We start from the raw sequence: 14,321 nt of genomic DNA, 5'->3' as shown, positions 1-14,321 counted from the left end.
TTAAAATGAAACACACACATTCGTTCTTTCCGGTGATGCTGTTAACACTGTTAGTGTTAAGGTCATACATCTGTGATATTAATATAGATTTCAACATTTTTGCATGCGTCCGCTGTGCTTATTGTACGCCAGAATGATGCCGCATCGTCCGATAATGACGGACAATCATTCACAGATCTAAGCGTGGAAAGGCTTCGAGTGCGTGACGCTTTGATGGGATTAGCCGCGCGCTTTGCTGCTCTTCTTATCTTTTTCCGGGTGGTGACGGAATGTGGTCCAGTCGCACGAGATGGAGAATGCGTCAGTGTTACTTAGAACACCGCAGGAGGAAAGAAAAGCAACCCCCAACAACAAACAAACAAACAAACAAACAAACACAAAGCAACAAAACCTCTCTGCGCAATTTCCATCTCTCACAGGGAGTCGCTGGAGGAGATCGTGTTGGAATTGTTAGGCAGCTGCACGCTCTCTCTCTCTCTCTCTCTCTGTTTCTCTCTCTCTCTCAAATCAACTCACGCGCTTCTCAGATTGCGGAGATGAGAATTCCGCGCGTGCAGGCCCTTTTTTAAAAACCAAACCTCCTAAATGCGGCCAGTGAATCTCGCTTCCATATGCACCCTTTTCCATGCGCGCTGGAGTTGCGCTGATCGAGCGAGTGCCTTTAACACTGTGTGTCTTTAAATGGGATTCTCCCGCGGTGGGAGGGGTTGAAATGACGCTCGCGAGCGCTTTGGTGCCGAGCTGAGAAGCGCTTTCACCTGCAGTTGTGCGCGAGGACCCTGCACGGGCTTTTACTACTGAGGAGCTTTTTCACCGCGAGCGCGATAACGGGAGAAGAGCGCGGACGACGGACGGACGGAAGGGACGTAACGTTTCTCACAGGGAAGACTCCGCGCTGTGCAGCCGCCGCTCGCGCGCAAGGATGAAAACGGGCTTGGTTCTGTTCTTGCTCGGATCTGTTCTTCTGGACACGTCTCGGGTACGTTGGCACAGAGTCTCACATTTCTGAAGTGCCGAGGCGTTATGCACCGGACCAGCAGTTTAGATCGGAGACTGCGCGTAGAGTAACGTTCCAGCGCGTTCAAACACCAAAGTCCCTCTTTCGAGACTTTCCGCCCTCACTCCGAGCAGCTACCTGGCAGAAAGGATGGCGCGGTTTCCTTCCGCTTTACGCGGAGGTTTCCGCGACAAGGTTCTTATCTGTGCACCGTACGCTCCAGCGCGTGTTGCAGCGGCGGGTGCACAGAATGCTCGCTCTCTTTCGCGCGGACAGAACCGACACTCCGTACGCTAAGTGCCGCGCGCGGGGTACTCACAATAGTGCTGATTTTGCTGATTAGACCGGTGGCTCCCGCGCGTGCGATCGCATCGCGAATGGCCGCGTGATCACCGGACTGGATGATCGACGTTGTTAGTCCTAAATGACTAACGTGATCTCGGTGGGCTGCTGGTGGCGGGCAGCTGCAACTCCCGTTTCATTCACGCGGAGCGAGCGGTGCGACCCTCGGGAAAGTTGGCGTCGCATGACTTGTGGATGCTCCAAGTCGCGTCTATAGAGCGCGCGAGCCCGGGAACTTCGCCGCGGCACATGCGATTATCAGCGCGCGGTCAAACCGCTGCAAACCGACCGGTTTTCCAGCGTCGCAGCAGACTTCATACAGATTTTACTGGAACACGGCAAGAAAACACAGACCTGGTGTCTGCGCGCTCATCGCTCGGAAATACCACTGAGCGAGCGGCCTCGAGTATTTGCGTCTATTACCTTTATAGTCTCGTGACATTCTTTCTTTTTGAAAACCATCTTTTAATGGCACGGAAACGCGTGGGCTTTTGCGCAACAAAATCTCCCCCACTCTTCGTTTTCGAACCGACACTGCACGCGGACCCGGTGCGTGCGACTCCGGTCGAGTCAGCTCCAGTCCGTAGTACATTGCGGAGAGCGCGAGGTGCCCTGGTCGGAAGCGAACGTCGCGTTCTTGAATATTCATGCAGTCTCTGTGCGTAAAGTGGCGGAGGAGAGGAGAGCACGCGGAGCGCTACGCTGAAGTTAGCTCCGTCTCGAGCGGTACTTCAGTACCCCGTGCACGTCCAGCGCCTGATCCAGGACACAGTGAACAGATCGGCTTCTCACAGCTTCCGTCCTTTACACGCATTTTATGGGCTGTTTCCCCGCTATAAGAATTTGTTCTTTGCACTGCATTATTTAACATGACGTCGTGTGTGTGCGGGTGCGCGCATGTGTGAAACTGCTACCCGAATTAAACCTTATTAAAACCTTATCAGAACCTCTTCAGGGCCGAACGCTATCGTCACCGCCGCGTTCCTATCTGGCAGCTTAATTTCTTTTCTCCAGTATTACACATATAGACCCACATCAGCAAACCCACGGTCAATAAACGCGACCGCGCGCGTGTCCAGTCTTGCTTTTTTAAGCCGTTTTCTTCGTGGGCCTTTAGAAGTTTGTCGGCTGTCTGCCGCGTGAGCAGGTGAAACACACACGAGACGGTACGCCGTTGTTAGTCGCGCCTCCCGTGTGGAACCGAGCAGGTCACGCGTCTGCAGGTATCTAATCACGCGTTCTCTCTTATAGGGCACGCGCGGGGAGATGCGGCTGAAAGCCCAGTGCACGCCGGGATTTTCACAAAGTTTTTACGCTCTGCGCCTTTCAAGGAGCATGCTGGAAGGCCGCAGCTTGCTGAAAGGTAAGGCCGGGTGCTGCTTTAATGAGCTCTGTTGTGTTCGCCGCTTCTCTCGCGCTCGCTGCTTGCAAGGATTCAAAGGGCCTGTGAGAAGAGACACGAGTATAATGCCGGACCCGCGCTCCACCCGCGCGCTCAATCACTAAGGTCGTCTCGCTTTCGGCGCGCGGCCAGCCTCCAGCGCACACTTCAGTTGGAGCCTCTGCAGTCAGCGGCAATGCACTGAGGCATAGCACCGATAGAGACTGTTCCTCCCTCTCTCTCTCTCTCTCTCTCTCTCTCTCTCTCTCTCTCTCTCTCTCTCTCTCTCTCTCTCTCTCTCTCTCTCTCTCTCCCTCTCTCTCTCTCTCTCTCTCTCTGTGCACGCTGAGTGTGATATTAAGTTAATCGTGCTGGAGAGACAAAGTTACGGATGCTTAATTGTGGACTTTCATCCTCAATTAAAATTTATCCTCTTGCACGATTTAAATCAATATCCAGTGATTTGTCTGCGAACAACGATCTTCCCGAATTTGCTTCTCGAGACGTTTCTCTTTCCGAGGGGGATCATTACCTCTATCGTTACGCGCTGCAAATATGTCATTTCCTATTGTTCCTGTTTCCCCTTCGCTCCGTTCTCGCTCCCTCAGTAAGCGGACTTTGTTTGGCCAGTGGAGCGGGACGTCTCATCGACACCCGCTAATCTCACCGCGCCTGCCGATCGAGACTAATTGGAGCGCCGCATTGATCTCCGCGTGTCCGCCTGCGCTCCAGCGCCGCATTAACCCGCCAGGGTTCGGTTCCTCAGGCGCACACGGCCGCGGCGCTCAGTCGCTGCCGGTCTACATCGCCTCGGTTTTGGTCGTTTTCGCATGCTGTAGTGTGTGTGTGTAGTGTGTGCAATCTCTATGAAAAGCCAGTATTAAAAAGTTTAGCAGCAATGCGTGACGGTACTATTTTTAATAATAGATCTTGATGTAGCGTTTTGTTTATATATATAGATATATATATAGATATATATATAGATAGATATATAGATAGATAGATAGATAGATAGATAGATAGATAGATAGATAGATAGATAGATAGATAGATAGATGTATAATTTGTGTGTGTGTGTGAGTACTACGATAATTCATTGAAGCCAGTGTGTGTATGTGTGTGTGTGTGTGTGTGTGTGTGTGTTAACGATCATTCGTTTCTGCGTGCCTTTCATGATTCCGTCATGACGTTAATCTCTTTGTGACACGTTAAAAGCGATTCCGCTGCGCCCGCGTGCTGCGCTTTCGAGCTTGCGGGCGGTTGCGGGTGGACGTGACCGTGTGGGCGTTCACGTGGCTGCGGACGGAGAAAGGCACGGGCCATTCCAGACAGCAGTCTCGGGCAGTGGCACAGGACCAAGGCTGAGCGCACAAACCGAGAGGGAGATGATGGCGGTAGCGCGAGACAGCACCGTATCGTTTTGGTCACGAGCCGTACGTTTTGGCCGTACTTCCCGAGCTGTGAGGTTTGGGGCCCAGCAGGGGGTGTCAACACAATCAGTAGCAATCACACAAACCTGCTGACATTCAGCCTTTTTCTGGTCTAATTATAAAGCAGGCCCACTTGTAATCGCTTTCTGTATTTCCTTTAATTAACCCCCCGGAAGTTAAACAGTCACTGTGGGAAATGTCCCAACAAAAACCTAACATTGCCATAACCGGTACAGGGCTTTGTCGCCACAGTGGGACCGGGGATATTGCTCTTCCTCGAACGCTTCCACGAGGAGTCCAGTGCCACTAATAACATCAAAAGTGTTAAAAGAGCTTCATTAATTAGTCAGCAGGGACAGTATTTTTTTGAGAGGGTAAACGGCGCGAGAGTCGAGCCCAGCGTGAAGCGGCTCCGGCGCAGCCCCGCGGACGGTTCAGGCCGCTCAGTCACGAAGAGGGCCCTTATCAGCGCTGGAAGCCTTAGAGGACCTGAAGGTTGAGCTGCACTGCGGGGCCTGCGTGGATGTCCTGCACACGCACACGCGTGTGATTTATGCCGGAGGAGGGGTGGGTGATTTGTCGTTTGTGGAGAGGAGGCGGGGAACCTCTAGTGGAAAGACGTTAATAATAGTGTTGTTTAACCCAGAGGCGTCGGGGGAGGCGGGGGCGAACCGGACAGAACGGGAACTCTGGATACACAGAAGAGCGGAGACACGCTACGGAGGGGAGGACGCTAACCAGAGTGGACAGGCTGGCGTACGTGCACGTGTGTGCGTCTGTGTGTGTGTGCTGGGAGAAAAGGGCACAGGAGATTGCCGGAATGTAGAGACACTGCCAAGATTCTGTGTAAAATGTTTTGTGATTTTCGTGTGTGTGTGTTTTTGACTGTTAGAAGAGGGGCTTTGTCAGACAGCTCTGGTGAGAAGATTCTGGGCTCTGTGTGGGAGTGTTTAATTAGCCTCTGTCCTGTTGGCTAACGGCCTCTGTCTCCCCCTGCCCACTTCCTTTTCGTGGTCCGGAGGTCTGGGTCCGCCTGGTGAGCAGGTCAGGTTCACGCGGGACTCGGCTCACCTGCAGACACGTTCGCTGCTGTGACACCACCACGGAAGTGTCCGTGGTGTCCCGCAGCGGAGCGGCGCAGGGTTGCCGTTTGGGTCTGGCGTCGCCCGCTGACCGAGTCTCCTTGGGTTAGGCCGATCTGTCAGAAGTCCGAAAAACTATCCCGTGTGCCGACATTTGTACAGCCTAACGTATCGGCAGGGGAACGGGATAAATGGAAGCACCTAGTGCTGGGCAGGTGACAGCCTTGTGGGGGTACAGGGGTGCGTGGGTATAGCTCTCAGGATATGTTTTTATTCAACGTGGTTGCTTCTGAGCTAGGCTCTGATTCGCTGTTTGGGCTTGTGGTTTTGGTTTAGGAGGAATACGCATGAATGTGGGGGCGTGTGTGTGTGTGTGTGTGTGTGTGTGTGTGTGTGTGTGTGTGTGTGTGTGTGTGTGTGTGTGTGTGTGTGTGTGTGTGTGAGAGCGATGGAGAGAATTATGAAACATATTCTACCCCAGATTCCAAACACATCACCCAGTATTTAAAACACCGGAGAAAGATCAGTTACTGCAGCTCCTGCAGGGAGAGAGCAGTGAGTCTGAAACACTCACGGCAAAATACGTCCATGCTTGTCACAGACAGAGAAGAGACCAGTCATCATATTACTCTGTACAGTACAGTTTAGATACTGTGTATAACACCTATGTATGTGTATATATATACAGTATACGTACAAACATTACACTATATATACACTGTATGGAGTATATACAGTATACGTACATACATTACTCTATATATACACTGTATGGGGTATATACTTTATATTTACAGTATACTACACACATTACACTATATATACACTGTATGGGGTATATACTTTATATATACAGTATATGTACACACATTACACTACATATACACTGTATGGGGTATATACTTTATATATACAGTATACATACACACATTATACTATATATACACTGTACATAGTATATGCAGCATGTACAGCTCTGTTCTTTGTATGTATTTGTGTAAATTTTATTATCTGTGTACTGTTTATCTGTAAAAGCTTTGGCAATACGATATGATTTAGTCAGGCCGGTTAAACTCATTTAAAATCGAGAGAGAGAGAGAGAGAGAGAGAGAGAGAGAGAGAGAGAGAGAGAGGAGAAAGTGCCTATATGTGTGGGTGAGTGTGATAGTGTTCATGTGTGTATGTGTGTGTTGGCCTCCACCTGACCCTGCTCTCTGTAGCTATTCTCTGCCTGTAGTGTGGGGGTGTGCCCTGGTTGTGGAGACAGCACCCCCCAAGGCAGTATCACTGGGGGGACATGCTCCCCTGTCAGCTCCCGCTATCCTTCTCTGTCTCCTCGAGAAAACCCCTCGTGTTTCTTCAGCCTTGCGATCCTCCCAGGGAAACCGTGTGCTGCTGACCCCAATCCCAGTGCACCTCCCTTGGCCAGTGCGCCGTGCCGGCCCCCTCCTGACTCACAGAGAACATGGATAAACGCTCACTAGGGATCCCTGCTGGGACACGGGACTCAGGAGGAGGGAGACTGACGTTCCCGGGCCGGTAAAAGTTCTGCCGGGCCTTTGAGTGCCGTCTTTCTGTTCCACGAATGATCTCACGCATTCAAGCATTTCAGATAAACGTTCTGGAAAAGTGTGTGTCCCACGGTATCAGAGAGGCTTGAGAAACTTTTAGAAGTGTCATTTGCTTTTGTGTTGTGTGTGTGTGTGTGTGTGTGTGTGTGTGTGTGTTTGTTTGTTTACTTATTTTGTAGGCACACACCAGTGCACACACTGGCACACACACCCGCACACACACTGGCACACACCTCGCAGTTTCACCTGGCAGGGTTAAGCCGTCTGTCGGTGGGTGAACAGGTTTCAGGTCTCTCAGAATTCTGCGACGGCGAAAAAGAGAATAAGGAAGCAAACCCAACATTCCGGAATAATCCAGATTGATTTGAATTGCACTTCCTATGGGATAATCCCGAACTTCCTGTTGGGTGAAACGTCGTGACATCTCTGTTACAACCTCGATGTGTCTGCGAATAGGGGCGTGGCTTGGTGTGAAGGGGCGTGGCTTAAGGTAGGCGCGACTGCCCCTCACAGCTCACCCTGAAGGGTGGGAGGGGCCAATTTAACAATAGCAGTCTCTCAGCTCTCAGCGGGAACGGCACGAAGAAGATGAGGATGAAGAGTGCCAGCCGTGTGGAACACCGGAACACCTTTTTGATTCCAAGCCTGGAATACAGGGGTCTAGAAACACTGCTAAAACTACAAGTGAAATGAATTACATCCAAAGATATCAAACATTTATGCACTCTTTCCAGCGTGAATAATGAAGTATTGTTTTAAATATTTAAAATGTTTTAAATGTTTAAAGGACAAGCAACAGTTGGGACATGGGGTCGACGACGACTGTTCCCTCGAAGAAAGAAAAGGTTGCCAGATTGAGACCATGAGGAGGTGAAATGAATGTTGCAGTATACAGGCAGTCAGCTGAGTTCTGTCATGTCATTAAACGTTTGTGAGCTCTTCCATACAGATATGACAATTAATATGCGACAAATGGTGAAAAACATTCAAATTGTTGTAGTGAGGAGCACACGATTGAATCACTGCTGTTGAATAGCAAATGCAAATGAAATTAAATAATAATACAGGCCTGCAGAGAACAGCTATTGTCATATACGGCCCCTTTTCAAACAGAATAAAGGTGTTTTGATTTCGCGTTTCCACACCTTAATGTAGAGAACAGAGCGGACCAGAGCGCAGGCAGCGGGCTCTGGGGGCGGAGCTTAATGGCAGGGCTCCGGGCAGCCCAACTCATCCCAGAACCTCACACGCCTCTCCCTCGCTTTCTCACTCTTTCCTGTTTTGTCTTCGGGGTTTTTTAAATTGAAGTGTCTTGTTCCTTTCTAATGTTTTTTTGTTTGTTTGCTGATTTTCAGTCTTTTTCAAAAATACTTTCTATTCTGTCTTCCCCGCTCACTCTCTGTCGCTCTCAGGCTGAAGGATATGACCATGTCACCCTGCGTCTCCCAACCTGCGTACGCCGCACGTCTGTTTAAGCGCTGCCGCTAACATCGGTCACGCTTTGTCTCTGGAAGAAGAAATTAGGAGCAAAGCTTCCGTTTTTTCATGTATGATGAGCTTGTAACATATCAGCCTTTTTTTACCTTCAGCCCATGTTCCAGTGTTCCCGTGGTAACACTGTAGGTGGATGGTTGTCATTTACTGGCACTGCATTTTCACTGCATAAGTCACATATGGCGGCCCTTTGTCCTGTCGGTACGCTGATCTCCCCCTCACGTGACGAGTGCGTCCTCCGCGTGGGCGTGGACCGTGACGAGTGCGTCCTCCGCGTGGACCGTGACGAGTGCGTCCTCCGCGTGGGCGTGACGAGTGCGTCCTCCGCGTGGGCGTGACGAGTGCGTCCTCCGCGTGGGCGTGACGAGTGCGTCCTCCACGTGGACGTGACGAGTGCGTCCTCCACGTGGGCGTGACGAGTGCGTCCTCCGCATGGGCGTGACGAGTGCGTCCTCCGCGTGGGCGTGGACCGTGACGAGTGCGTCCTCCGCGTGGACCGTGACGAGTGCGTCCTCCGCGTGGGCGTGGACCGTGATGAGTGCGTCCTCCGCGTGGGCGTGGACGTGACGAGTGCGTCCTCTGCGTGGGCGTGGACCGTGACGAGTGCGTCCTCCGCGTGGGCGTGACGAGTGCGTCCTCCGCGTGGGCGTGGACCGTGACGAGTGCGTCCTCCGCGTGGGCGTGGACCGTGACGAGTGCGTCCTCCGCATGGGCGTGGACCGTGACGAGTGCGTCCTCCGCTTAGACCGTGACAAGTGCGTCCTCCGCGTGGGCGTGGACCGTGATGAGTGCGTCCTCCGCGTGGGCGTGACGAGTGCATCCTCCACGTGGACGTGGACCGTGACGAGTGCGTCCTCTGCATGGGCGTGGACCGTGACGAGTGCGTCCTCCGCGTGGGCGTGACGAGTGCGTCCTCCGCGTGGGCGTGGACCGTGACGAGTGCGTCCTCCGCGTGGGCGTGGACCGTGACGAGTGCGTCCTCCACTTAGACCGTGACAAGTGCGTCCTCCGTGTGGGCGTGGACCGTGACGAGTGCGTCTTCCGCGTGGGCGTGGGCGTGACGAGTGCGTCCTCCGCGTGGGCGTGACGAGTGCGTCCTCCACGTGGACGTGGACCGTGACGAGTGCGTCCTCTGCGTGGGCGTGGACCGTGACGAGTGCGTCCTCCGCGTGGGCGTGACGAGTGCGTCCTCCGCGTGGGCGTGGACCGTGACGAGTGCGTCCTCCGCGTGGGCGTGACGAGTGCGTCCTCCGCGTGGGCGTGGACCGTGACGAGTGCATCCTCTGCGTGGGCGTGGACCGTGACGAGTGCGTCGTCCGCGTGGGCGTGACGAGTGCGTCCTCCGCGTGGGCGTGGACCGTGACGAGTGCGTCCTCCGCGTGGGCGTGGACCGTGACGAGTGCGTCCTCCTCGTGGGTGTGGACCGTGATGAGTGCGTCCTCCGCGTGGGCGTAGACCGTGACGAGTGCGTCGTCCGCGTGGGCGTGACGAGTGCATCCTCCGCGTGCGCGTAGACCGTGACGAGTGCGTCCTCCGCATGGACGTGGACCGTGACGAGTGCGTCCTCCGCGCGGGCGTGGACCCTGACGAGTGCGTCCTCTGCGTGGGCGTGACGAGTACGTCCTCCGTGTGGGCGTAGACCGTGATGAGTGCGTCCTCCGCGTGGGCGTGACGAGTGCGTCTTCCGCATGGGCGTGGACCGTGACGAGTGCATCCTCCGCGTGGGCGTGACGAGTGCGTCCTCCGCGTGGACCGTGACGAGTGCGTCCTCCGCGTGGGCGTGACGAGTGCGTCCTCCGCGTGGACCGTGACGAGTGCGTCCTCCGTGTGGACCGTTACGAGTGCGTCCTCCGCGTGGGCGTGACGAGTGCGTCCTCCGCGTGGGCGTGACGAGTGCGTCCTCCGCGTGGGCGTGACGAGTGCGTCCTCCGCGTGGGCGTGACGAGTGCGTCCTCCGCGTGGGCGTGACGAGTGCGTCCTCCAGCTCCTCCTTCATTTCCGCTCAGCCCCGTCTGAACTGCAACGTTTCAACTGCTGCTGTTGACGCTGTGGGATGTTACTGCAACTGTCAACTTGGTTGGCACTGACACACACACACACACACACACACACACACACACACACACACACACACTCACACACCTCTACACACACACTCACACACACACACACACACACTATCATGTACCTGAATGAGGTCAGGAGGAGTGTGCCGCGTGATAAGGAGGCTCTGTCGGTCTCTAAAGCACTCCTGGAATAGCTTCTCCAAACACATGTTGGTCTCTCTGGGTGGTGATGCTCTGTAATACCAAGGACATGGATTATTGTGGCAGGATTTCGATAAGCTACGATGCTCTTTCTCTCTCTCTCTCTTTCTCTCCCTCTCTCTTTCTCTCCCTCTCTCTCTTTCTCTCACACTCTTCTCTCTTCTTCTAAATTTCTTATGGAGAGACACTGTCCTTCAGAAAGAAAACATGTAGTACAGCAAATCAGAACATACTCTCTCTCTGTCTCTCTGCCTCTCTCTCTGTCTCTCTCTCTCTCTCTCCCTCTGTGTCTCTCTCTCTCTCTGTGCCCCCCCCCCCCCCCCCGCCTCTCTCTGATGTCTTGGCCTCAGAAGACACGCTTGTTTTTGATCTCTTGCTCCAGGATATGAAGGCATCACATCACTGCTGGCAGAAACACCGAGACATTTCTTATGGCATTTTAAATCATTTCCGTTGCCTCGGAGTGACGTCGACTCACTTAACACATCGCTGTTAGAGTCGTTCTCTCGTGTCGAGCGCAGAACTGGCCTGATGTCTTTGGCTGTTAGCTTATTGTATTCTGGCGTCAGGCCATCAGTTACCCTACGCATTAACCTGGCTAATAATAACAGGTCTCTGTGTTACTGTATTGATGTCATTATGTAAAGAGCCAATAGGAGCGCACCTCAGTGGCTAGTATAGCACAACACAGTCATTAGTTCACTTCCTGCTAAGGCTGACCCTTGTGGCTGATGCGCTTGGACGTTGTGTCGGTTCAGGCGACCCCAAACACTTTCACAGACCGTCGATATTAAAAAATTTCTATCGTCTGCCCTTGTACGTGAAGAACGGGTGGTGCTGAGTAAGCGCACGAGCTCCGAGTTTTTCGGGATCGCGTGTGTCCCTCAGCCGGAACGTGTCTTCACCTTTCCGCTGCATTTAGGCCTCTAACGTTGAGGGAAAAGTAGGATTACGTGGAAGTCAGTGGGAATATTCTCCATGTGAGAACTTTGATATTATTTCAATGCCCAATTATTTCAAAACCAGGTAATTATTTGAATTACCCTTCTAACGCACCACTACGTCCAACAAACAACGGGAACAACTTTGTTAGGCATGGACCCTTTTGAATGCTTCCGATGTTTCTCTGCACTGCGTTATTTCCGTGAAGGTGGTTTTTTTTTTGTTAATTAAGGCGTCTTTCATCGCTGTAACTCCGCCCCCTCTCCTCCGTTCAGCCAGAGGAACCCGTGTGATGTGGAGGAAGACGCGGTGCCTCTTCATCGGCTGTGTTTTTGCTCAGTGTCTTGTTAAGGCTGGATTAAAAGGGAAAAAAGAACACTGGATGGAAAAGATCTGACGACAGACTTCTACCTCTAATTACAGACTGTGTCCAGAACGCTGGATGAATGTTCTACCTATTAAATTCTTAAGTTCTGAAAGACAGAGAGGGAGAGAGAGAGAGAGAGAGAGAGAGAGAGAGAGAGAGAGAGAGAGAGAGAGAGAGAGAGGGAGAGGGAGGGAGAGAGTGTGACGAGAAAAAAACTGGCAGGGTCTTATCGATAAATGGTTCATCTGAAACCGTAATTAATAACTGGACTAACACAGCGTTCTTCCAACGTGGAGGTATCAGATTTAAGAAATGCATTGTGGGAACTGGAAGATCATTAAACACTTTGATTGGACATTTCAGTGTTTTGCAACTGGGACACACACACAAACACACACACACACACACACACACACACACACAAACACACACACACACACACACATACACACGAGCTCAGCAAGGCCACTGAAAAGTGATAGATAGACCGTAAAGAGAAGGTGTAACGGATGTAAATAAATGTAGCAGAAAAAAAGGACTATAATGTGAGCAAGTCTCTTCACAACAGAGCGTCTCCATTAATGCGTCTCTCCCATTAGACGAGCGTTTGAGCACACTGCCAGGATTCACACCAACAACCTCTGGGAACATAACAGAGAAATAAGATGAGCTGTAAAAAATCAATAACCCTTTATTTATTTATTTATTTATTTATTTATTTATTGATGGATTGCCCTGGGCTTTCCCATTCTTTATGAAATTAAACAGATGAGGAAGATGAAGCAGGTTATTGTGTGGAGTGGAAAACGGAAAAGTGACTGGAAAAAAAAAGACGAGTGTTTGATAAAGCAGGATATTGTGTTTTGTAGTGAGTGTTTGATAAAGCAGGATATTGTGTTTTGTAGTGAGTGTTTGATAAAGCAGGATATTGTGTTTTGTAGTGAGTGTTTAATAAGCAGGATATTGTGCTTTGTAGTGAGTGTTTAATAAATCAGGATATTGTGTTTTATAGTGAGTGTTTGATAAAGCAGGATATTGTGTTTTGTAGTGAGTGTTTAATAAAGCAGGATATAGTGTTTTGTAGTGAGTGTTTAATAAAGCAGGATATAGTGTTTTGTAGTGAGTGTTTGATAAAGCAGGATATTGTGTTTTGTAGTGAGTGTTTGATAAAGCAGGATATTGTGTTTTGTAGTGAGTGTTTAATAAAGCAGGATATTGTGCTTTGTAGTGAGTGTTTAATAAATCAGGATATTGTGTTTTATAGTGAGTGTTTGATAAAGCAGGATATTGTGTTTTGTAGTGAGTGTTTGATAAAGCAGGATATTGTGTTTTGTAGTGAGTGTTTGATAAAGCAGGATATTGTGTATTGTAGTGAGTGTTTAATAAAGCAGGATATTGTGTTTTGTAGTGAGTGTTTGATAAAGCAGGATATTGTGTTTTGTAGTGAGTGTTTAATAAATCAGGATATTGTGTTTTATAGTGAGTGTTTGATAAAGCAGGATATTGTGTTTTGTAGTGAGTGTTTAATAAAGCAGGATATTGTGTTTTGTAGTGATGAGTGTTTAATAAAGCAGGATATTGTGCTTTGTAGTGAGTGTTTAATAAAGCAGGATATTGTGTTTTGTAGTGATGAGTGTTTGATAAAGCAGGATATTGTGTTTTGTAGTGAGTGTTTAATAAAGCAGGATATTGTGTTTTGTAGTGGAGTGTTTAATAAACAGGATATTGTGTTTTGTAGTTAGTGTTTAATAAAGCAGTATATTGTGTTTTGTAGTGGAGTGTTTAGTTAAGCAGGATATTGTGTTTTGTAGTGAGTGTTTAATAAAGCAGGATATTGTTTTGTAGTGAGTGTTTAATAAAGCAGGATATTGTGTTTTGTAGTGAGTGTTTATTAAAGCAGGATATAGTGTTTTGTAGTGATGAGTGTTTAATAAAGCAGGATATTGTGTTTTGTAGTGGAGTGTTTAATAAAGCAGGATATTGTGTTTTGTAGTGGAGTGTTTGATAAAGCAGGATATTGTGCTTTGTAGTGATGAGTGTTTGAGCTCATAGACTCCAGTGCCGTTATGTTTTTTTTGTGCGATGTACATTTGTTTGTGATATGGATAAAGTAATAGAATGATATCCTGCTTCACAATCCTGGACTAAACCTGGAATATACGATTATATTGTCTAGAAATACAGAGGTATATATACATAGAATTATACTGTTTAGAAAAACAGTTATTAATACATATAGAATTATATATACATATAGAGATTTATATGCTATTGATATAATGTGGTGAATGTAGCATAAGCGAGTCTGTGTCGCACCTGGAGTTTCGTCTTTTGGCCTGAGTCACACTTGGAGTTTGAGGTGAATTGTGAACTGAAGTGAACATTCATCACCACACGTGATTGTTCGTATTCACAGGTTTTTATTAAAAATGAAAATTTTTAGTATTG

The 14,321-nt window shown here is 49.8% G+C and overlaps 1 protein-coding gene across 2 annotated transcripts in view; it reads left to right on the top strand.

Moving 5' to 3' along the window:
• The first annotated feature begins 742 nt into the window (after positions 1-742).
• LOC113589297 (cadherin-4-like) overlaps positions 743-14,321 on the top strand; it is a 302,611-nt gene continuing 289,032 nt past the window's right edge. Inside the window, exons 1-2 of one of the 2 annotated variants that reach the window (XM_081706680.1) lie at positions 743-979; positions 2,591-2,702. In XM_081706680.1, the coding sequence (XP_081562806.1) occupies positions 923-979; positions 2,591-2,702 (169 nt within the window). In that variant the 5' untranslated portion in view covers positions 743-922. The remainder of the gene's footprint in view (positions 980-2,590; positions 2,703-14,321) is intronic. The other variant, XM_035522244.2, reaches the window with a different exon arrangement.

Source organism: Electrophorus electricus, chromosome 24, assembly GCF_041902795.1.
Source record: "Electrophorus electricus isolate QZ-2024a chromosome 24, ASM4190279v1, whole genome shotgun sequence".
NCBI classification, from domain to species: domain Eukaryota; kingdom Metazoa; phylum Chordata; class Actinopteri; order Gymnotiformes; family Gymnotidae; genus Electrophorus; species Electrophorus electricus.
The sequence above is the reverse complement of the archived record's forward strand: the minus strand, read 5'-3'. Positions and strand labels throughout refer to the sequence as shown.